The 23,934-nt window shown below is 35.7% G+C and overlaps 2 protein-coding genes across 5 annotated transcripts; both read left to right on the top strand.

The window, feature by feature from the left end:
• The first annotated feature begins 2,953 nt into the window (after positions 1-2,953).
• Positions 2,954-16,086, top strand: LOC120073215 (kinesin-like protein KIN-8B). Of its 3 annotated transcripts, XM_039025927.1 has the most exons (17): positions 2,954-3,345; positions 3,459-3,812; positions 3,895-3,966; positions 4,063-4,179; positions 4,861-4,949; positions 5,561-5,705; positions 5,799-5,894; positions 11,697-11,788; positions 12,286-12,534; positions 12,647-12,797; positions 13,139-13,201; positions 13,277-13,513; positions 13,629-13,733; positions 13,813-13,926; positions 14,743-15,002; positions 15,083-15,307; positions 15,520-16,086. In XM_039025927.1, exons 2-17 carry the CDS (start codon positions 3,765-3,767, stop codon positions 15,554-15,556), a joined length of 2,100 nt encoding a protein of 699 aa, XP_038881855.1. In that variant the 5' UTR covers positions 2,954-3,345; positions 3,459-3,764; the 3' UTR covers positions 15,557-16,086. The 3 variants fall into 3 exon arrangements, with proteins under 3 accessions (XP_038881855.1, XP_038881856.1, XP_038881857.1); XM_039025928.1 differs by lacking the exons at positions 2,954-3,345; positions 3,459-3,812; positions 3,895-3,966 and having other exon boundaries at positions 5,530-5,705; XM_039025929.1 differs by lacking the exons at positions 2,954-3,345; positions 3,459-3,812; positions 3,895-3,966 and having other exon boundaries at positions 4,150-4,179; positions 4,861-4,960.
• A 1,462-nt stretch (positions 16,087-17,548) lies between these two features.
• LOC120074343 (COMPASS-like H3K4 histone methylase component WDR5A) lies at positions 17,549-23,934 on the top strand. 2 transcript variants are annotated; one of them, XM_039027437.1, is made up of 3 exons: positions 17,549-18,573; positions 19,995-20,317; positions 23,225-23,934. In XM_039027437.1, the coding sequence occupies exons 1-2, from the start codon at positions 17,917-17,919 to the stop codon at positions 20,286-20,288; spliced, it is 951 nt and encodes a 316-aa protein (XP_038883365.1). In that variant the 5' UTR covers positions 17,549-17,916; the 3' UTR covers positions 20,289-20,317; positions 23,225-23,934. The 2 variants fall into 2 exon arrangements, with proteins under 2 accessions (XP_038883365.1, XP_038883363.1); XM_039027435.1 differs by lacking the exon at positions 23,225-23,934 and having other exon boundaries at positions 17,550-18,573; positions 19,995-21,983.

Genomic DNA, 23,934 nt, shown 5'->3' with positions numbered 1-23,934 from the left:
TAGAGCATGTGATGGTTGTAGGTGTTTGTGGTTCAAATATGTAAAGACCTCCAAATTTACGCCCTTTACCAATAGTTTGGTTCGTCGTAAGATCCTGAAATAAGCAATGACCAGGAAAAAATGAGACACAACAATGAAGATCACGAGTGAGTTTATTGAATGAAATTAAATTAAACGAAAAATGTGGTAAATTTAAAATTGATGACAGAGAAATTGATTCAGTAAGATGGACGGTTCTTGATCCTAAAACATGAGTGTAGGTTCCATCAGTTATAGTGACATTAGATGAAGAGATAAATGTATAAAGGTTAGAGAATAAACTAGGGTTACCTATCATATGGTTTGTAGTACCAGAGTCAATGACCCATTTGACTCTGGTGCTAGCCCATTTTGACATGGAGGAAAGAATGCATTTAGAAATATTACCTGTCTCTATGATGGCCGTAATGGGAGTAGAAGATGATGCCCTTAATGACTTTTGATACTGTTGAAATTTAGTAAACTCCTATGCAGAAATCGTATGGACTTGTCAAGATTAACAAGAGTAGAAGTGACAAGTGCAGATGACACCCTCTGACCCTTATTCATCAATCTTTTGCATTCATATTTTGTATAACCAAGTTTATGATAGTAATAGCAAACAACACCTCCTGGATTTGATCTTTGGTTATTGGGATGACTTTTAGAGTTATTTGATTCAACCCCCTTATTACCTCTATAATCATTTGTGTGCCCAATCAAAGCACTACTAGAATCAGATGACATAATTGCTTGTGTCTTCTCTGTACGAAGTATTTGAGTATAAACTTCTTCCAGCGATGAGATATTTTAGCTTGACAACAATTGATCTTTGGTCATCTCATATTTAGGTGCAAGACCCACTAAAAAACTCATGATAAACAACTTTTCATGTTGATCCATTAGAATTTTTGGATCCGTGCTGATTGGCATCAAGACATTGAATTCCACACATATATTTTTAACCTCCATAAAGTAGCTTGTAAGAGATTTTTCTCCTTGATCAGGTTGATATAGAGTCTTACAAACATTAAACACTCTATTAATATTCTCTTTCCTAGAATAAAGGAAATCCAAATATTCCAATAGTTCCTTGACTGATTTACAGTGTTTCACTAGTTCAACGATTTTACGGTCAATAGAATTCTTGAATCGTCCCACCACCAAATCTTTTTATTAACATAGATCAATAGCTCTTCCGTGATGTGATCATCCATCTCCATGCTCTTAATAAAGTGGCGAACATTTGATCTTCATGAATAGTAATTGGATCCATTCAACTTGTGTTCAATCACTTATGACTTCATAGGAACCATCTCAGACATGACTACTGGTATCTTATTAGCCATTACATCAAAAAATAAATACCGGACAGAAGAGAATCAAACCCTAATTTACCGAAGAGATGTTTTTACAAACAGTGAGTATATAGCCCAAACATACGCACCACCAAGAAGAGTCAACAAAACCGAGGAAACCCACAGAAGACGAATCTAAACAGGTGGCGCACGTGCCTACACGTGCCGGTGCGTGGATCGACGACACAAGGGAAAGGTGGCGTGTGAGCCTCATGCGTTGGTCAGATGGATTCTAGACTTTGGGGTTCTATAGATCGGCGGCTAGGCTCCTCGATGGATTGAGCAGTGTTGAAAAACTATCCTTTTTTTTTTTCGGCGGCTGACGGCTGCGACGACGGTGGCTAACGGTAGCGAGCGAACCGAAGACGATGACTGTGAGCAAAAGTGTAAACTCACCCCTCCACAAAATCCTGTTTAGAGGGCTCTAATACCATGTAAAATTCTTAGATTTAAGAGAGTATCAGAATATTCTATTCATTTACCAAAGATATAAATATATAGAAGTGTACAAAACATAGAAAATGAAAAATGTAACAAGATATTTACAATAATGAAAAACCCTAACAATAGAACTATAGCATTTACTTCAACATTTTTGTCCCTTTTTACGGTGCAAGTCCAAGTAATTGGTAGGCAATGAACCCAACAAATAGGCAAAGACACCATACCCATTGAGGTATGAATTACAAATGTGCTTTGTCCTACTAGACCATTTAACTTGCGAACTTAGACATTGTTGTGTATGTGCTACGACACCACATCCATGCATCAACAGTTTTGAACTCTGTCCGAATCACTTTGACGAGATTTATGCATAGACAATTGTGGAATTTATTATTTTTTCTTAAGAAAAAATCCATTAATGAGAATTCTTTTTTTCAACAAAAGAATATATGCGTGTGATAAGAGATGTTATATTGATCAACTTATAAATTAAATTATACTTAGCTCATATTATTTATTTATCACAGTTTATCAGAAGAAGGAAATGATGAAAAAAAGAAGACAATAATTTAAGAAAAACAAGAAAATAATTGAAAAAAAGGGAGGGTTATCGTTGGCAAGGAATGGTTGTACCATATTAGTACAAGGGATTTTCCATAACAATTGAGTCACACGTGCATCTCATCCTCTATGACCTGTCTAATAGGCCCATTCCTTTAACCATCTCCTTCTATTTTCTCATATCTTTCTATTACATTCTTAAATAGTTAAAAAAATTTGAATTGTCAGACTGAGCATATAAGACAATAGGAATTGACATATTTTCCTTTCGAGATTAGAAGTTAGGGCGTAAGAATTTGAAACTCATATCTCAAAGAGAAAATTATACACCCATTACCCTGGTACAAAGTTTGATTTACTGGGAAAAAAATAGAACATTAACATTATTGAACATTATATAAAGGTAAATAAAGAAAAAGAGGATGGACGAGTGTCATAAAAAAATCACTCAGAAAAAGAGGGTGGAAAGTAGAAAGTAAAAAGGAAAAGGAGGTGGGAAGAAGCGTCATAAAAAAGGTGTTAAAAAGTTCGTAATTATTACCCTTATCATACGCAACGCGAAACCAATTTCAATTTCAATGTGCGGTCCATTTCCAAATCAAACCAACGGTCTCGATCAATCCAGCAACCTGTTCGTTACCGATGGAAACCAAATTTCAATCGCCCTTTGCCGTCCGTTTCGAAACCAACCAACGGTCTCGATCGTTCCAGTTCTTCTCCAGCTCCTCCAGGCTCCAGCTCCTCCTCCTCCAGCTCCTCCTCCTCCTCTCCGTCGTTACTCCATTTTAATGGCCGTTCTTTGCATTTCCATTTCTCTCTCTCTCTTTCATTACTTTGCATTGCCACTATCATACGCCATTCAACCGCCGCATGCTTGATCTTTCTATTTTCCTTTTCTTCCCCATACCCATTTTCTCTCTTTTCGCTTTTCCACTTCGACCATTGCTCTCGCCGTTTTCTCCAGGTTCGTCGTTTTGTTTTCCTTTTCTCTTCTTATTTTCCTTTTTCTGTTGTCGTCGTTTTATGGCATTGTTTTCTGGTAATTTGTCGTATGTGATTCTTGATTGTCTTTTCCAGGATGGGAGGAGTTCCCTTGATCTTCGCATGTGGTTTCTATGCCATTTTAGGGTTAGCGATGTGACGAGAGAGAGGAATTGATTACTTTTCGGTTTTTGGAAATGTTTTCTTCTTAAGTTTATTATAATTTCCTTTCGGTTGTTACGTGAGTTTGGAATGAAATGTGAGGAAATGTCTTTTTCAGAATGCGAATCCAAGATGTAAAAATGTTTTATAGATTGTTGTCAAGGTGTTTGGTTAGTCTTGGACCTAATGAACTCCATCTGATTGTTTAATGAGTGTTGCCAAAATAAATGTGTGCTAAAAATGCCCAGCATCAGAGCACCCGGAGCGAAGAAATCCACGACTCTGACGGTTCGTCATTTTCCTTTGCCAACATCCAACTTCCTACTGCGTTATTTCGTTTATGAAATCCTTGTTGCATTATGTTCTTCAGGTTGCAGTGAAATGCCGTCCCCTAAGGGAGAGAGAGCGTGGCCGTGATATTGTCCGAGTTATTGAAAGCAAGGTTACCTAAGCTGATTGCGATTATTTGAAAATTTTCTTTTATTGACATTTTTGTCAACCAAATTATTGCTGAAATTTGGCATCCCTAAAATTTTAGGAGGTGCTTATCCTGGATCCTGACCTCTCAAAGGATTACCTCGACCGCATTCAAAACCGAACGAAGGAGAAGCAATATTGTTTCGACCATGCATTTGGTCCAGAAAGTACTAATCTGGTGTGTATAAGTTATCTCCAACCCCGAATTTTTGTTCATTGGGTCTGTTTACATGTCGAACAATTGATTGATCTTTGGGCAGTGATTATGAAATTGAATTAAATTGAATTAATAGTGCTGAAAACATGCCAAAAATTCTGAATTCTGAAAATATTTTTGGATCTTAGTGATTATCATTCTGGACTCTTTGGTACATTCGTTAAACTAAATCTTTTTGATTAATCTGGACAACCAAATCGTTTATTTTTATTTTCTCTAAATTCTTTCATTCCCAAAGCTTCTATAGATGTAAGATTTACGTTTTATGAACAGGAAAAGGTGAAAGGTTCCATTATTGGTGAGTCTATTATATCGAGGCATGGTTTCATGTTTTAAGACTTTTTTACTAGTTTAAAATGTTCACACAGGAATTTCTTTGTTTCTGACAACACTCATTATTGACTTGCTATTGTATTAGGATGTGGTGTCATATTGCTTCTTATTGCCTGGAAAATGAACTTCAAATACTGATTGGTTGTCGTGGTTGCTAATTCTTGTTTCTTACATTTGTTGCTAAGAAATGACAGTACCTCATTTCCATCATTTAAAATACTTAATTAGTCTGACTATTTCATTGAAACATATTCTCTTTCTGATGTTTTTAGCTTATTCCTAATTATTTTCCAATTCCCGTGTATTCAGGAAGTCTACACAAAAAGTATATCTTCCATAATGTCTGGTGTTGTTCAAGGTCTGAACGTGACTGTCTTTGCCTATGGTTCAACTGGAAGGTATTAAAGAGGTGTTCTCTTGCTCTGAAGTTATCTCCATCTTTTCTTTAGAGGAGTTACACCTTGTGTGCTGTTTAAAACATGCAACTAAACTGGCTCCTTTCTCTTCACCTTCATTTAAACCCAAGGTTGTAGTGGAATGTACTTCTAGTTCTCAGAGAGTTAGTACAGTCTTTGTTGCTTTTGTTGAGAAAAAAGAAAGAATACAAGGACATACAAAAAAACCGAGTCCATAGAAAGAAACCCCACTAAAGAAAGGGTATCCAACCAAGTTAGATTTTGTCCGGGGAATAATCACAAATTTTTTTTCTTGTAGTTATCAATATAGCTTGATAAAATTTCGTACAACTTATAATAATAATAAAAAAAAACTTAATCTGACTCCTTGGTGGTGCGTGCAATCAGTTTAAGAGATTAGGTTTTTCTAATGTCAATGTTTAGAGTGAGTATATAGTTTAAACCTGAAACGCAGCGTTGAGCAATTTATTCTGTATAGTATAAATGAAACACAAATGTAAAATTGGAATATAACTTTTTCTTTTATTCCTCTATATCCCAATCTACACTAACCATTCTCAAGTTTCCTTTTTACATCCAACTCCTTTTACCAGTGGTAAAACGTATACAATGGTTGGGACCAAAGAGGACCCTGGACTCATGGTGCTCAGTTTGCATACTGTATTCGATCTTATAAAAAAGGACAAGCGGTCTGATGAATTTGAAGTTACTTGCTCATATCTTGAAGTCTATAATGAAGTATGCTCGCCTTGCCTTTCTTTGGCAATCGTACATGTGGGTTACCTTTTGTCTAACAGAAACATTAACATCATCTTTTAAAACTATTTTCAGGTAATCTACGATTTGCTTGAAAAATCATCTGGTCATTTAGAACTTAGAGAGGATCCTGAGCAAGGAATAACTGTTGCTGGGCTTAAGTGTATCAAGGTTTATTCTTTTTCTTGTATTATTAGATCCTTGAAATCAATATTATGTGCTACATAAATTTTCACTCTTCAATGAAAAATTACATTGCTTTATTTAAACACTGTTCTGTCAGGAAATTTGATAATTCAACCTGTTCAATATTGTTGTGGAAGTTGTGACGAAAACTTTTTAGCTTCTCAATTATAATGGTTTGGGTCTTGAGCTTCTAACATATACTCCAACTTGCACAAGATCCTTTAAGTTTATGTAGATTGTTGCCAAGTACATTGTGGAAAATATATTATTTTTCTCATATTACAAGAGTACAATGTCCCTAATTTAAATAGAGTACAAACTTAATGAAATAAGGAAAATATTGATAGAAAAAGAAAGAATCTAATACAATAATTACAGCAAATAAAATAAAATAAAATAAAATATTTGCATAAATCAACACTCCCCCTCAAGATGGTTTAAAAATGTCTTCCATTGTCAGCTTGCTAAACAATTTGTCAAATTGTAATCTAGAAAGCCCCTTAGTCAGTACATCAACAATTTACTCAGTTGTAGGGAGATAGGTAGTACATATCACTCAGTATCAATCTTCTCCTTTATGAAGTATTTGTCAACCTCTATATGTTTTGTTCTATCATGTAAGATTGGGTTGTGTGCTATAGAGATAGCAGCCTTATTGTCACAATAAACCCGTATGGGCGATACCTGGATAAATTTTAATTCTTCCAACAATCTTTTTAACCATATGCCCTCACAAATGCCATGTGCTAAAGCCCTAAACTTTGCTTCAGCACTACTTCTGGCTACCACACTTTGTTTTTTGCTTCGCCATGTAACAAGATTGCCTCCAACAAAGGAACAATACCCAGAAGTTGATCTCTTGTCTGTGGTACTACCTGCCCAATGAGCATTAGTGTAAATTTCCACTTGTAAATGACCATTCTTCTTAAATAATATCCCTTTTCCTGGAGTCGCTTTTAAATATCTTAGAATTCTGTAGATAGCTTCAAAGTGGTTTGGCCCTGGGACATGCATGAACTGGCTCACCATACTAACAACAAAAGCAATATCTGGACGGGTATGGGATAGATAAATAAGCTTCCCACACGTCTCTGGTATTTCTCCTTGTCTTTTATCTCTGTATCCTTTGCGGCTTGCAATTTTAGGTTTGGCTCAATAGGAGTTTCTACTATACGACAACCAAGTAAACCCGTCTCTTTGAGTAAATCAACGACATACTTTCTTTGATTAACAAAGATACCTTGTTTTGATCTAGCGAATTCCATCCCTAGGAAGTATTTCAAGGTTCCCAGGTCTTTAATTTGGAATTCATTAGCTAGCTTGCCCTTCAAATTGTTTATCTCAGCTTCATCATTACCCGTAAGAATGATATCATCAACATAAACTATTAAAACAACCATTTTATCATGATTAGTATGTCTGTAGAAAATGGTATGATCTGCTTGACTCTGAAGAAAACCATAACTTGTCACTCCTTTCTCAAAACGCCCAAACCATGCTCTAGGAGATTGCTTAAGACAGAGATTTCATTAACTTGCAAACTTTGTTGGTTCCAAGGGTGGCTTCAAACCCTGGTGGTAAGTTCATAAATACCTCATCTTCAAGTTCACCATTAAGAAAGACATTTTTTACATCAAGCTGATAAAGATGCCACTCACAATTAACTGCAATAGATAACAATACTCTAATGGAATTGATTTTTGCAACAGGGGCAAATGTTTCATGATAATCAATTCTATAGGTTCATGTAAAGCCTTTAGCAACCAGCCTTGCTTTGTATCTTTCAACGTTCCCATCAGCGTTGCACTTTATAGTAAACACCCATTTACATCCTACTGGTCTCTTATTTTTTGGAAGCTCAACAACTTCCCACGTGCCATTTTCTTTTAGAGCACTCATCTCTTCCATAACTGCTAAGTTCCAATTCGGATCATTTAAGGCTTCCTGTATATTCCTTGGCACAAATAGATTTGTTATCCTAGATGTGAAAGCTCTATAATCATCAAATAATCTATGGTAAGAGAGGTAGTTTGCAATAGGGTATTTGGTGCACTGACGAATACCTTTTCTATGGGCTATTGGAATGTCAAGATCAGAGATATCAGATAAAGAATTAGGAAATGGAGAACTAGAAGAAAGAGGAGTCGCATGTCTAATACCTGGATCTTCAGGATCACTCATCGAAGTATTTGTTTGGTCTTGTGATATGTCAACTGTTTGATCTCGATCTCTTTGAGTTGAGTTTCTTCTTGTATAAACCTGAAGTTCAGGATTTCGACTTAGTGTTTCTCCCCCGGAAGAACTGTCCACACTTGGCATTAAAGGACTAGAATTCATAATTTCAGGACCACTGATGTTTGGGAGAGATGAATTTTTCCAAAAATTATCTTCAAGGTTAGATGTCTCCCCCTGAAGAGAATTTGGACTAAAAAAATGTTGATTTTCCAAAAAAGACACATCCATACTCTCAAAATACTTATTGGTCAAAGGATCAAAACATTTGTAAGCATTCTTATGAGGGACATGACCTACAAAAATACATTTAGTAGCTTGAGGGTCAAGTTTAGTTCGAGAGAGGGTAGGAGTATGGACATAAGCAGTACACCCAAAAAATTTAATTGGTAAATCAGAGGACAATCGGTTATTAGGAAAAAACTCATTGAAGTAATTTATAGGAGTTTTAAAACTCAAAACCTTAGACGGCATTCTATTAATCAGATATGCAGCCGTAAGAAGAGCATCACTCCACAAATATGTTGGAACATTCATAGAAAACATAAGGACACGAGCAACTTCAAGTAAGTGTCTATTTTTTCGCTCAGCAATGCCATTTTGCTGAGGCGTGTCACGACATGTAGCCTGATGAAGAATACCCTTATCTTGTAAAAAATCGGTTAATGATTCATTGAAATACTCAGTGCCGTTATCAGTGTGAAGAATTCGAATTTTAGTTTGAAATTGAGTCTCAATCATATTATAAAATTGAACAAAGATCTCTTTGACCTCTGACTTTTTTATTAACAAATAAAGCCAAGTTAAACGAGTGTGATCATCTATAAAGGTAACAAGCCAACGCTTACCACTCCGAGTCAAGACTTTAGACGGACCCCAAACATCAGTATGAATTAAGGAAAAAGGTGATGACACCTTATAAGGTTTAGGCAAATAATTAGATCGATGATGTTTGGCAAAAATGCAACTTTCACATTGAAAAATAGAACAATCAAAACCTTTAAATAGGTGGGAAAACAAATATTTTAAGTAGACGAAATTCGGATGCCCTAATCTACGATGCCAAAGCATTATAGTTTCTTTAACAGAAGGAGAACAGACACTACTCAAGCCCTGAACTTTTTTATGATTAGAGGAAACGTCGTCAAAGTAGTAGAGACCATCAATCATCTTAGCACGTCCAATTGTCCCCCCGAGTCCTAATACTGAAAGATACAATGAGTTTCACAAAAGATAATAGGACAATTAGCATCCTTACTCACAGACAACAAATTACAGGCTAATTTTAGAACATGAAGGACAAAATGTAATGTGAGTTTTGTAGTCAAAGGAATAGTTCATTTCCTGCAATAGAGGTGTAGCGACCATCGGCAATACGAATCTTTTCATTGCAATACACAGGCGAATATGAGTCAAATAAACAAGGGGAACTAGTCATATGATCAGAGGCTCTGGAATCAATAATCCATGGAGATGAATTGATGCAAGAGAGAGCTTGAGGACAAGTACCTGATTGTGCCAAGGAAACACTAGGATTACCAGATGAGGAAGTGGACTTTAATAGCTTCAGAATTTGGTCAATTTGCTCTTTGCTAAATGGAATGGAGTCAGCAACATGAGCATTAGAGGTATGCTGATGAAAATTTCGCTCACCTTGCTTAGAACTTTTCCAATTTGCAGGTTTTTCGTGGAGTTTCCAACAAGTTTCGTGCGTATGACGAGGTTTATTGCAATGATCACACCAGATTCGAGGCTTTTCATGTGGTTTGTTGGATTGATTAGAAGCCTTCATCGCAGTATTTTCGGTCACCAACGCAGAGCATTCAACTGAATCAATAGGTTTTTTGCAGATTATAACATTCCTGCGACTTTCTTCCTTGTGAACTTCAGAAAAAACATCATTAATAGTTGGAAGAGTAGACTTTCCAAGTATTCTACCTCTAACTTCATCAAACTCAACATTGAGGCCGGCAAGGAACTTGTAAATACGACCATCTTCAATAGTTTTCCTATAGTGTCTTTGGTCCTCTGTAGACTTCCACTCATACGTATCAAAAAGGTCAAGGTCTTGCCAAATCCGTTTAAGGAAGTGAAAATATTGTGTAACTGAGTTAGTTCCTTGTTGTATATCACCCAATTTTAAGTTCAACTCAAACACTTGTGACTGGTTGCCCAAATCAGAATACATCTGAGTTACACTGTCCCATAATTCCTTGGCAGTAGAGTAGCACATGTAATTGGAGCCAATGTCTTCAATATGGAATTGACAAGCCAAGTCATAACCATGGAGTTTTCAGCGTCCCACCCTGCGAATGACTGGTCATCTGGACCAGGGGCAATTTTTTCTCCTGTGATGTAGCCAATCTTCCCTTGTCCACGAATATACATCTGAACACTTTGGGACCAACGAAGAAAAATTTCCCCATTAAGTCGAATGGTGGTAATTTGGACAGTGGGACCAGTTGATTGGATACGATTGTCGCAAACTTTAGTAATGGGTGCCTTAGTGTCTGCCATATTGCTGAAAAAAAATACAAACTCAAAAGGAATGCGGTTGTGAAAAAACGGTAGATCTGGAAAAAAGAATCAGTACATCTGGAAAAAACCAGAAAGAAACCGAAGAGAAAAAAAAAGGTTGGCGAAGACCGACTGAACAATGGCAGCTGTCGAACCCAACTGCGGCGGACCAACCGAGCGAGCAATGTTAACTGCGGCGGACCAAAAAGGGTGACGAATGAGCCACGTCAACAGCGGCGGACTGCAAACCCTGAAAAGCCCAGCGGAGAAACGACGGACCCAACGGAGAGAAACGACCTAATGAACCCAGTGGTGGAACGACGGCCGACGGTCTTTGAATGTTTGGCGATAGCAACGAATGAGGGAAAAGGTTGTTGGCGGCAGCACTCCTAGGTTTGTTTTTTTAGGTTTTTTAGAAAATTAGGGTTTTAGGGCTCGAGTATAATTATGCTCGGATACCATGTGGAGAATATATTATTTTTCTCATATTACAAGAGTACAATGTCCCTAATTTAAATAGAGTACAAACTAAATGAAATAAGGAAAATATTGATAGAAAAAGAAAGAATCTAACACAATAATTACAGCAAATAAGATCAAATAAAATAAAATATTTGCATAAATCAACATACATGGTCTTTTCAAAGTGAGAAGGCCTTCAATTTAGAGGCCAAAATGCAATACGGTCTTTAATCTTCACTTTTTTTTGTATTAGTTGGCTGTTACATGCTACTAATAATTTATGATTTGGTGCTGCAATAGTTTCAATGCATATTCTTTAAAGTCTCAATTTTTTCTGTCAGTTCAATTACTGACTTCTCTTTCCAGTAGGAACTGTTAAACTATTGTGAAGGTTGTTAATAAACTTAAATTCCCTGGTTTCTTTCTGGATCCCTGCATCACCGTTCTTTTCCTGGCCTATAGAAAAGGACCCTTCTAAATTTTCTCTAAGCTGCATTTTCTCCAAAACGGCTTCTTTTCCTTCTATTTTCTGTTCACTCTATAATCAAACTACCTACGATTTTGGGTTTACTTCAGGTTCGTTCTGCTGATAAAATTCTTGAACTTTTGAACATGGGTAATAGTCGAAGGAAAACAGATTGCACAGAGGTAAATGCTACCTCTTCAAGGTATGTTGTCCATAGTTGTCAAAGGCTAGGGTTCTGATACCAGAATATCTCATATTCTCTTTGAGTATTGCATTTATGTTTGGCTGTTAACTAAGGTTGGTTTTTGTGTTAAAAAAATTATTATCTGAGACCTTGCTTTTTAATGTTAAAGAAGAGATTGCGAAGCTTTATGCATTCGTCATTACCACTGCCCACAATAATGGCTCAAGTTCGTTCAACATGCACAACAGTACCTAGTTATTCGGGTTTTCAATCTTATTTCCATCTATTTCTTCTTTGAATATAAGCGTCCTTTAACAATTCATAACTAGTCAAGTACTTTATTGGTTCATCCATTATATTACACAGAGTCTATGAGTTTATAGTAATTGGCATAACCACGGATCAGTTGTTAGTTCCTCATATCACTACCATCAAGAACGTATTTAACATTTTTAGTTGCCTTATGCAACAGAAGCTTACTGCTCGAAATAATTTGAATAAAATCACATAAACAGATCACATGCAGTTTTGGAGATTAGTGTGAAAAGAAAGCAAAGAAACAAATATCCAAATCAGGTCTTGCATGGGAAACTTGCACTTGTAGATCTTGCTGGTAGTGAGCGGGCTACTGAGACAAATAATTCTGGCCAAAAACTGAGGGATGGAGCTAACATTAATCGTTCACTCCTTGCTTTAGCAAACTGCATAAATGCGTTGGGAAAACAGCAGAAAAAAGGTCTCGCTTATGTCCCTTACCGGAACAGGTATTTATGTCAGTGTTATTATAATATCTTAACTAAAAGAACTTGAACTTGAAACTTTATTTCTGGTCATCATAGCTGGTTTTCATTGTTTATTTATTATTTATTTTTGCAGTAAATTGACACGAATTTTGAAAGATGGTTTAAGTGGTAATTCTCAGACTGTGATGATTGCTACAATATCACCTGCAGATATTCAGTATCATCATACTGTGAATACATTGAAATATGCTGACCGAGCAAAGGAAATTAAGACACATGTCCAGGTAAGATTTTCAGTCCCTGAATGTCACATTCGGATTTGTACTCTTGGGTTTGGGGGGGTTAAGTTCTATTTTATTTTATTTGTGAATAAAATTAAGTTCTTTTATTTCGATATTGTGCTCTTTCTTTTCTCCCTTTCATGCAGTATGGCATTGTATCCTTTTAAATTCCAACCTTAAGTTTTTTACTTTGTTAAATTATTTGTTCCTATGATGTCATTTGCTAGAATTATTTCTTATCTAAAAATAATGATGTGATTTGCTGAAAAGATCTGTTTATATGACTTTGATGGTTATAGATGATAATTGCCATTACACAGATCTCAAAATCTTCTGTTTTTCAGAAAAACATTGGAGCAGTAGACAGCCATGTATCAGACTACCAACGGATGATTGATAGTCTTCAGGTGGTCGGTTAATTTAATTTCTTTTTTGAAGATTGTTGACCCATATATTGATCTCTTGTTATTTGATTTCTTCAGACTGAGGTTTGTCAATTGAAAAAGAAACTCGCTGAAAAGGAATCCCAGCTCAGTACTAAACCTGCTGAAAAAGCTGCAGACGATGAGTTGTCTTGGTTGAATATCGTAAGTCATGAAATAAGTGAGAACGTCCAGGAAAGAATAAACTTACAGAAGGCTATGTATGAGCTAGAAGAAACCAACCTCAATAACCGCTCAGAACTCCAACGACTTGATGACAGTATTGCAAGACCTCAGGTCCATCTCTATTTTGCAACTTTTTCTTCTGTTTTCTCTATTGATTTTGAATAGTATGATAGAAAAATCATGGTTTAGTGTTTTGCAAATGTGGCACACATTTTTACACTCACAGGCTATTGAAATCGATGGAGCAATCGTAGAGGATTTGATTGCCCGACGTCTAGTGATTTTAGATAACATTCGTGACAATGATGAAGCAGGAATTAATTATCAGAAGGTATGGAGCTATGCTTAAGCTTCCCTTTAATATCCATATGAATTGTGTAGTACTTGTAATACTAATTCTAATTCTTTAGGAAATTGAAGCAAATGAAAAACAGCGGTGTCAACTTCAAGGCATGATTGATGAAGCCGTCAGTAGAAATGGGAATAAAACCTACTTGCAGATACTTAGTCAGTATAGACTGCTGGTTAGTTTATTCTTGATTGATCTTAGGCTCTTAGCTTAGAAGAGTTGATTTGCTGGAGCATGTATAATGTATAGGATTTTATGACTTGGCAGTTGGCCCCGGTGGGGTGAGATACGAGATAAATATGCCTCGTTCAGATAAAGATATGAAAATGCAAATGAGATTATGATATAACAAAGACCATTTCGGATATGCTTTTTTTTAAAAAAAGAATAAAATAAAACAAAAACAAAAATAATTTTAAGTTTTGGTATGAACCTATTCATCTATTATAGAAAAAGTTAGAATTAATTTATCAAAAAACTGTCAATAAAATTAATTTAACTTTAAATGTTTAATTATATTTAATATAATAAATAAACGAACAACTATATCACGCTTTACAATTCAAATTTTCTCTTACTGACAGTCGTACTATTTCCAAGCATCACATTCAAGCTTTCTTCATACCACACCCTCTTAAAATGCACTAATTTTGATTTTGTAAAGATGGCATAGTCGGTCATTAGTAGATTACTTTTTCCACACACTAGGCAAGTTATCTTATTAAAGATGGAAAAATGGAAAGAAATTTGGCTTGATAGTTTTGACTTGTTATTGTGTTTCTGGACCTGATTTTCTCTACTTCAGTTGAATGCGGTCAGTTATAGAAATCAATCTAGGGCGAAGAAAGAAAATGAAATCGAATAGGAGTTCTGGTAATCTGTGAAGGAAAAAAAAGAAAACGTTTTAAAGAATTTTGTAGGTCATATGGATGGCTTATATTTTTATGGTTCTGTAATCTTCTTCAGAACCTAACATTTTGAGAAATACTAGGGAATGGCTAATTCCGAGCTTCAGTTAGAGATGGCAATGAGAGATCAAGTTATTCACAATCAACGAGAATCGCTGAAAAACTTGTGGAACCTGCTTATGGGACTGGGACTTGACGAGAAACAGATATTGCACCTTGCAGCCAAGCAGGGTCTGACTATTGAAGGCTGGACAATAACTCCTTCTCTGGGGCTTCTTGAAAAGCAGTCGTCTAATCTCTCTTCTAGTAGATCTACATCAGTCGGCCCATCTTCTGGAATAGAGTACCTATATGCTGGATATTCACGTTGCTCTTTGCATGATGTTTGTCAAGATCATCATTTATCATATTTCTTTTTTGCAGGGAGGGAAACCAGAACTTCTGTGACTTTCCATGTCCTGACTTCTCACCACCAGTATATTCAAGGGCGAGGAATGTCGATGCGAAGCCAAACATGTGGTCTGGTTCCCCTGAAAGACATCCTCGAGATCTTTACAAGTCGTATCTGGATATGACAAGTCATGCTTCTCACGGTGGGAGCTGCATGTCATCATCATCTGTAGTTGGGGACATAGCGAGCAGCAGAAGGTAAGTTTCAGTCCTGTTGTATGAGCAATTAACATTAGCTTGTATTGGATCGTTTTTCTGGAGAGAGCAATTTGGATTGCTTTTCTCACTCATTTGAGAGCCTATCTAATGAGCTTATCACAAGTTTCAGTCCGGTCGCTCCTGACTTCTTTTGGGTACGTTCATTCTGAGATGCATATTATCTTCTAACATATCAATTAATTCTCCAACAGGATTATTGAAGCAGTACCTTTTACTAAGAAATTATAGTGGACGAGGACATATAGCAGCATCTATTACTAGAAATTCATCAAGCCACACGAGAAATGGATACAGCCCATCCCATTAACGTGGCTTTTCCTGAATTGTGTTACTGAAAACAAACACTTGGATCTGGCATGCTTTGCTGCATTTTCTGCTAGCAGGTAAGGGTGCCATGTTGGTTTTGCTTTAACGACCCTGATCATAGAGGCTAGACCTTGGCTGTTTTGTAGGACCAAGATCCCTGATGACAGTACATTTTTTTTTCTCAAACCAACTGTAAATGAGCAGACTTGCAGCATCTTGTGACGAAGATACTTGTTATTGACGCCTAAATTCATTTTCCTCTTCCATTAGTCAATAGGGGGAGAATGGTTTGGGCAACATAGCTAACCAGATGTAATATTTGGTGCTATTTTGCCTGTATATATATATATATATATACACACACTATATTGATGTAAATACTCTTGGTGGGGCGAAACATTTTATGAATTGTAAAGTGATTTCTTAATTATCATTTGATTAAGGGGCGTCAATTCTTAAATTTTAGTCAGTCTTATTAAAGGCATGAACGCACAGTAAAAGCATTGCAATTCTTAAATTTTAGTCATTGTCCGACAAGTATGAGCACATTACGGTGGTGATGCTCTTATTCTTGCACAGAATTTGATGGGTTTGGCCTTTTAAAGTATATATGTAAATGTGACGTCCGAATAGAAAAGGAATACACGAATAAATCGACCTATTTGAATGAAAAAGGATTTTGAGACTTTGTGTGCTTGGTTCAAGATAAACTTGAAGAATTGAAAGTAACAAGTGCAGCATCTTTTTGGATGTTCAATTTGCCTCTCCCATGTTGATTGTTATTGTAGAATTTGATTATTTGTAGGTGATTAATCTCTTGAACAATAAGGTATAATGTCTCAGCACACAAAACCTTGTAATCAAACTACAAACACACTAAGAACTTGAATAAAAATGATGCAAAAAAAAAAAAAAAAAAAAAAAAAAATTGAAAGGATAAGAGAAGATAACAAGATTTATTGTGGTTTGACCTTCCACTTTGCGATTGCTATTATTGAATCACAGCAACTCAATCTATTAGTCCGAAAGCACCGTGGAGAGCAACAAAAGTCCACAGACCACCTAATTGACACCTGTTTTTTACAATACAAATAGGAGCGGTATTATTATGTCACTGGTGCCAGATTGAAATGTCATCGAGGGTAGGCTGGTTCGCTTGAAGAGAATCTTTTCTACAAAATAGTTTCTAAACGCAATCAAATAACTAGATAAAAAACACACACTACCCCAAGGATATATTCAAGACGAATTTTCTTGTTATAGAGAAGCATACTCTCCAAGAAGGATCCTCGCTTTGATCATTTTTCAAGAACTCTCACACACTGATTTTCTCACATCAGCATAATAAACAACTATTTTGACGGAGACAACGTGTATTTTAGATGTGCAGTCCGATAGAAAATTGTTAACTTAACTACCATGTGACTAGCACCCTCCCTCTATCCAACTCAGCTGATAGATAAATCATAAACAATTAATAAGAGTAATCCATTGGTTATCACAATTAACAAAAGGCCTATCAATCTTTATGATGTGACTTTTATCATCGAGGGCTCTAAATTAAGAGCTCAAGATTCTAACGTACTCTCTTGTGAGAAAGGCTTTTGAGGAGAGAATATTTTCTCTTCTTCAAATTCTGTACCCTAATGATTTTTATCACTGATGTCTCATGGTGTAATTTCCCAGTTGTTTGTGATGTTGTTTTACCAATAATAATAATAAATAAATAAATTCTCACTATATAATATTCGCCAAAATTCTTTTATCCACCAACGGATGATTAAGGGCCAAAAGTAGGTGCATAGTGCCCGCCGGTTCCCAATATGTTGTTAAAAAAAAAAAAAAAAAAAAAAAAAANAAAAAAAGAGAGGGAAAAATGAAGAGATTTTCGAACCACTATGCACCGCCGGTTCCCAATATGTTGTTAAAAAAAAAAAAAAAAAAAAAAAAAAAAGAGAGGGAAAAATGAAGAGATTTTCGAACCAAACATACCCTAATCTTACAATAATTCTCATTATCTGTATGATATGAAAGATCAGAAATCTGATTTAAAGAAAGAAAAATCTCAAGTTTTGGTTTTTTATATCCCCGCCAAAATTAAGCGTCGAGCTGTAAGAGAAGATCGTCCATCGCGTTAGGCGGTCTGAAAATCGTAGTAAACTGTATTCCTATCATCGGAGCCGGAGGACTTGAATCTTCGCTTCGCCTTCATCTCTGGCTTTCTTCCGTTGAGTTCATATTAGATTCCTTAGAATCGCCTTTTTCAGTGATAGATTGAAGAGATGTCCTCTGAGCCATCTCAACCAGATTCCTATAAACCTTACACTCTCTCCCAAACCCTAACTTCCCACAAGCGGGCGATTTCATCCGTCAAATTCTCAGCGGATGGTCGTCTTCTTGGCTCTTCCTCCGCGGATAAGACCCTTCGCACTTATTCTTGCTCAAATTCCACTCTGACCCCAGTTCAAGAATTCCAAGGTCATGAACAGGGTGTCTCCGACTTAGCTTTCTCCTCCGATTCTCGTTTTCTTGTATCAGCTTCCGACGATAAGACTCTTCGCCTTTGGGATGTCTCTACTGGGTCCCTTGTCAAGACGCTCAATGGCCATACTAACTATGTATTCTGTGTTAACTTCAATCCCCAATCCAACATGATTGTATCTGGCTCCTTCGATGAGACTGTCCGCATTTGGGACGTCAAATCTGGCAAGTGTCTTAAAGTTCTTCCGGCCCACTCTGATCCTGTCACTGGCGTGGATTTCAATCGTGATGGTTCGCTGATTGTTTCGAGTAGCTATGATGGGTTGTGCAGGATTTGGGATGCCTCTACTGGCCATTGTGTGAAAACTTTGATTGATGATGAAAACCCACCCGTTTCTTTCGTCAAGTTCTCGCCCAATGGGAAATTTATTCTTGTTGGGACTTTAGATAATACGTTGGTGAGTTTCTTCTTACATCTTTTTCTTCATGATTTGGGCTTATATGTTACGCTATTTATCTCATATTTTGTGCTTTGTGGATGAGTGGTTTAGTTACTGGGTAATTTTGCATCATTTTGGTTCATTTGCTTAAATTTCGTATTGGTAGGTGTGGAATTTATTCATCACCTGAAAGTTGTTCTCTCATTTAGGCAAAAATTTCAATTGAAATTCTTTATTGTTCAAAACCCCGAAGCAATTGCCTAGGCTAAGGTATTACATATGGAACATTTCATCTAGACTGAAGGTCTTGGAGTATTTAAAAAAAAAAACATTCAGCAAACATTTACTCTTGCTCGGGAGATGATGTGTGTGGACCTTATATTCGATCACTCTCTTGAGGGTGTTTTCTCCTTTGCATTTCAGTGTTATACTCTGCCTATAAGATTCAGAACAGTTGGGATGTTGTTTTTGAATTTTTGATCTATTATTTAAGTTGAAGGTACTTATGGGCCGCTTCTGCATTGCTATTTCCTTCTTTTGCTTAATATATACTTCTTCAATTGTTGGTGACTTGTTTGAGAAATTGTAGTGATTTTTTATGTCTAACAATAAGTGGAAACTAGGAATATCTTTACCAGAATTGCCATTACAGTTATGGAAGAAAAACCTCAGGACTGAATACACATAGATATAAATCTTATCTTGCATCCGGAAAATGTGAGGGTATAAAAACAATTAGTGGGACTAAATTAGTGATAATATGAAACTGATTTAGAATTATTTTTCATCATCATTTCTTTATTTACAATGCAAATGAATATACTTCTATTGGATTTCTTGTTTTCTCATCTTGATGGAACTGGAACTCATGATAACTTCAATTTGAGATTAGAAATTTGAAGGCGCACTAAGTTGTCAAAATTTTCTGTATGTGCCTTCTATTGAGGTCCCTTTAAGTTTTTAACTCCTGATGAAGATGGTTCTCTTATTATCAGAAGTCAGATTTGGAACTTGTGTAAGAATAGAACAGTTTATTTCTTTTGGTCGTAATTTTTTGTTGTTATCTTTTCTTTATTTTATTTTTAAAGAACTGAACTTCCATTGAGAAAAAAATGAAAGAATACAAGGGCATCTAAAAAACAAGCCTACTAACCGAAGTTCCACTAAAGGAAGGGATTCCATTCAAGACTTATGCTTGTTGTTACTTTTTATTTTTAACTCTGAATGCCTGGGTGCTGCGCATGATATGTTGATGTATAGACGACTAAGCAAGGTTTATGAATGAAAATCCAATATGATAATTTGAAAAGCTTGTCTTTTGAACTGATGATATCAAGCAAGCCAGACTTTTGATCTTCACTTTCCATTATCTCTACTTGTCTATCATTTCTTTAGTATTGATTATTTACATGCTGGATATATTTTTTTTGAAATTACAGAGATTATGGAACTTCTCTACTGGAAAATTTCTGAAGACTTATACGGGCCATACTAACTCAAAATTCTGCATCTCCTCCACCTTCTCCGTGACAAATGGGAAGTATATCGTGAGTGGTTCAGAAGATAATTGTGTATACCTATGGGAACTGCAGACGAGGCAAATAGTTCAAAAACTGGAAGGTCACTCTGACACAGTTATATCAGTATCTTGTCACCCCAGCGAGAACATGATTGCTTCTGGAGCACTGGGAAATGACAAAACTGTCAAGATCTGGACGCAGAAGAAAGACTAGTTCATTTGTCAAAGAAATCCACGATCAAGGTTTGAACATATAACTCTGTCGTGGTGGCACAATTCTTGTAGCTTAGTTTAATTAAGTAGAAACTATTGAGAAAACCTTTTAAAAGTTAAGCCTGTAAGTTTTGTTTTTATTTCCCGCATCTCTGTTATCGTCACCCTGACATCTGCTATCACAGATTCTGTGGCGTTTATGGATGTAGGGTAGTTGGTTTGCTGCATCCAAGAGTTAGGGATGGTAGGTTCTTTACATTTACTTTAATTAATTAAGAGAGTTCAGGCTGTAAGAATGAGAATGGCAGTGGCTAGTGAGCATCAAGAATGCCTCTTCAGGACCTCCGACATAATTGGGATGGTACAGAGAAGATTAGAATGGGCCATGGGAATGAATGTCACACAGAAGCTATGAAATGGTACAAAGACGCTAGCATTGTTTTAAGTGTTTCTTCATATAACCCTAGGGAAAAATCTGATTCCAACATTATCCATTTTGTCGACATAACAAGAGTACAAGACTTGAGAGTTAAACTATATCATAATAAGACTTCTTCTACTCATTAGTGTATTGACCAGTCTGTTTTTGCCTTGCTGGAGATAGGAACATAAGACTATTGTATGGTGTAGAAGCTACAGTAGATTTAAATTGCCCATTCGGGGACATCTGATAAAATTGGAACGATAGGGTAGATTTAAATTCTTAGAGGTTGTTTGGCCCAAGGAGTTGAAGTTGGGTAGGAGTGAAGTTTGAACTTCTCTCCTTTTGTCCACGGAGTTTGTGAGTCTCCATAACTAAAAACATCAATTTTATGCTTTCTTAACTCCTTACACTAGGACTTCACAACTTTCTGCCTTTTATAACTCCTTAGATCTCACAACTTCATTCTTGTTTCGAGAATAACTCAAAAGTAGTCAATTAATTTGTCATACGGGGAAGTTACTTAGAAAAGAACACCAGTGCCATGGTTGAGATTGAACACAGATGAAGAAACTTAAGAGTGTTGTTGCTATCTTATGTTGTATTATTGTATAGATTCTACCTGACAGTGAACCGAGTCCTCTCAGTTGCTCTCCTCCATTTCCCCTTGATTTTGTCTATTATTAGTTTCATAAATCTCTTCCTCCTAATCAATTTCCATTGATCGTTTGCTCATATTGGTCAAATGCCTGTGTTTCTGTTGGCAAGCTGATTCTCTCCTTTAGAGCCATGGCTTTTAACGAGTTCTATTGGGCCCCTTGAGTGTCATGAATGTCTTGCTCCTCTTCTTTTTCGTTATTAATTCAGCTGGAAATTTATTGGCAATCTTTTCCTTGGACTATGGATTTAGACTTTGCAGATGTGAAACAAAATTGATTAAAAGAAAAGTGTAAAAGTTGTCCATTATGTTGAGACCACAAAATGTGATTGAAATTCTGGTGGGGTGAATGATTACTTACCTCTTTTTCACGGAACTTGTAAAAGGAATTCCGTAAGGAAAGGGGTTGGGTTTAGATGAATTGAATATGATGAAAGGAAAGGGAAAAAAGAGTGTTTGATTTGTGAGGTATTGAAGACTTCATTTAAAACCTTTAACGATACATGATAGGGCCCAACACTACTACTATATGAACATTTTAACAAAGGTTAAAAGGTGTGCTCCTAAGACTATAATAACACCTTCTTATTATAGTAAATACTATTTTGTATTTTCCAATTAGCTATAGTCAATATTATTTCAAAATACTCATTTGTTACAATATTTACTATTTGTTACCGTTTTATTATTTTTATTATTTGTCGTAGGATTTACTATTTCCTACTCAAGCTAAAATAGTTTATACCTCAAACACATATTAATATAATTTAAACTAAAATAATTTACACTTCAAATACAAACTAGTATAACCGAACTATAATAATCTAGAATTATAATAACCAACTTCTTGCTTCAAACGTTCTCAAAGATTAAAATGAATTAAAGCTCAATGTGCCGAGACTAAAATAGTATTTAACCTCTTCTTTTAGTTCATTAATATAGAGGTGGAGATTCAAACCTATATCCTCCTGGTTAAGAGTACATACTTTTATGTCAATTTAGTTATGCTCATGCGAACCTTCTAAGCATAAAACTTTACTTTTTCGTTAAAAGTTTTTTTATTCACTCGTTTTTTTTTTTTTTTTTTTTTTTTTTTTTTTTTTTTTTTTTAAAAAAAAAAAACTAGATAACGAAACTAGGGAACAATAGCCTAAAATATTTTCCTAAGTGTGATCTCGTAACTATTTTATTTTTCTTTCTTAATTTTCAGCTTTTGATTTTTGAAAAATGGAATTGTTTGATAATATTAGGACATCATCCTTCTCCTACGAATTTATGTCTAAAATATCACTCTCTCTCTTTGCCTTTCCTTTTTTTCTTCTACTATATCTCTTCCTCTCTTTTTTTTTTTTCCTCAATGCAATAAAAAAATTAACGAGTTAAAACATTATTTTTCTAAGATTTATAAGTTTGAATCTCTATCCCCATTTTCAATCTGAGCTTAGTTCAACTATTTATTGGCATTACTTTCTTCCATAGAGATTGAAGGTTTGACGATCCCTCTCTTTTTATACTTAAAATAAAACTCTATTCCAACTAATTGTTAACTCAGAAAAATATCCCACTTATCTCCAATTTTTTTTTTGTTCTTTAAACTTACCTTTTCCTCTAATATTATCTAAATCAAATTTCCTCTACTTCCTATTCTCTGTAACAATTATATAGGAAAATTGTAGTAGATAGAAAAATTAGGAAAATATCTAAAATTAAAGTACATTTTAAAAATATTTACAAATATAGTACACATCAACCAACCAACTTTTTTTTTTTTTTTTTAATTTCAAGTTTGCCCTTTGTAGTACGTGCATCATCTTCTTCTTCCCTTTCTATTCTTTTTTCCTTTTTTCGATTGGTGCAGGAGCTGGAGCTGGAGCTGGTGGGGATGTCGGAGGTGTAGTCGGCGAATTCCTTGCCAAAGTCTCAAATTTGAAGCTTAATTGAAACATTCGCAATGGCTTCTCCACGGTCTTCTCATAGATGATGTCAATGAATTCCTTGTCGGAGTTGTCGTTGGCGATGCTCCAAACGACAGGGTGAGTTAAAACTACGGGTGGTGGGTTTCGTTGATTAAGGCAGTGAAGAGGTGGATTGGGTTAAGTTTTGGCGAAGGTAGAGAAGGTTCTGAGCATGAAGCTTCAAGGCAGCTATCACATATAGAAGTTATTAGTGATAACAACTAATAACACATTTGTCAAATTGAAAGCATCATCGACAGCAACTATCAGTGATTCACTGATAGCAATTTTGCTTTTAGTAATAGCAACTGATAACACATTTCTCAAATAGAAAGTTATCACTGATAACAACTATCAGTAATATTCACTTATAGCAATATCACTGACTGCAACTATTTGTGATAACAATTGATATCACATTTTTCTAATTGAAAGCTATTACTAATAGCAGTTATAAGTAATATAGATAACAATTATTAGCGATAGCAACTGATCACTGATAACAACTCTTAGTGGCTATCGCTGATAGTTGCTATCAATGATGACTTTCAATTTGAAAAAACCGGGAAGAAGTGGGTGTAGACTTGGCGTGGGCATTTTGGACTTTTATCAA

This window comes from Benincasa hispida, chromosome 3 (genome assembly GCF_009727055.1).
Source record: "Benincasa hispida cultivar B227 chromosome 3, ASM972705v1, whole genome shotgun sequence".
Classification (NCBI taxonomy): Eukaryota; Viridiplantae; Streptophyta; class Magnoliopsida; order Cucurbitales; family Cucurbitaceae; genus Benincasa; species Benincasa hispida.
This window is presented reverse-complemented; position numbering and strand designations above follow the sequence as displayed.

Bases quoted from the DNA above. Each gene is read 5' to 3' on its own strand.
- LOC120073215 (XM_039025927.1), top strand. From the start codon at position 3,765: ATGCCCAGCATCAGAGCACCCGGAGCGAAGAAATCCACGACTCTGACG. The intron at 13,202-13,276 runs GTGGTCGGTTAA...TGATTTCTTCAG, and splicing joins GGATGATTGATAGTCTTCAG to ACTGAGGTTTGTCAATTGAA. The intron at 13,734-13,812 runs GTATGGAGCTAT...CTAATTCTTTAG, and splicing joins CAGGAATTAATTATCAGAAG to GAAATTGAAGCAAATGAAAA.
- LOC120074343 (XM_039027437.1), top strand. From the start codon at position 17,917: ATGTCCTCTGAGCCATCTCAACCAGATTCCTATAAACCTTACACTCTC. The intron at 18,574-19,994 runs GTGAGTTTCTTC...TTGAAATTACAG, and splicing joins GGACTTTAGATAATACGTTG to AGATTATGGAACTTCTCTAC.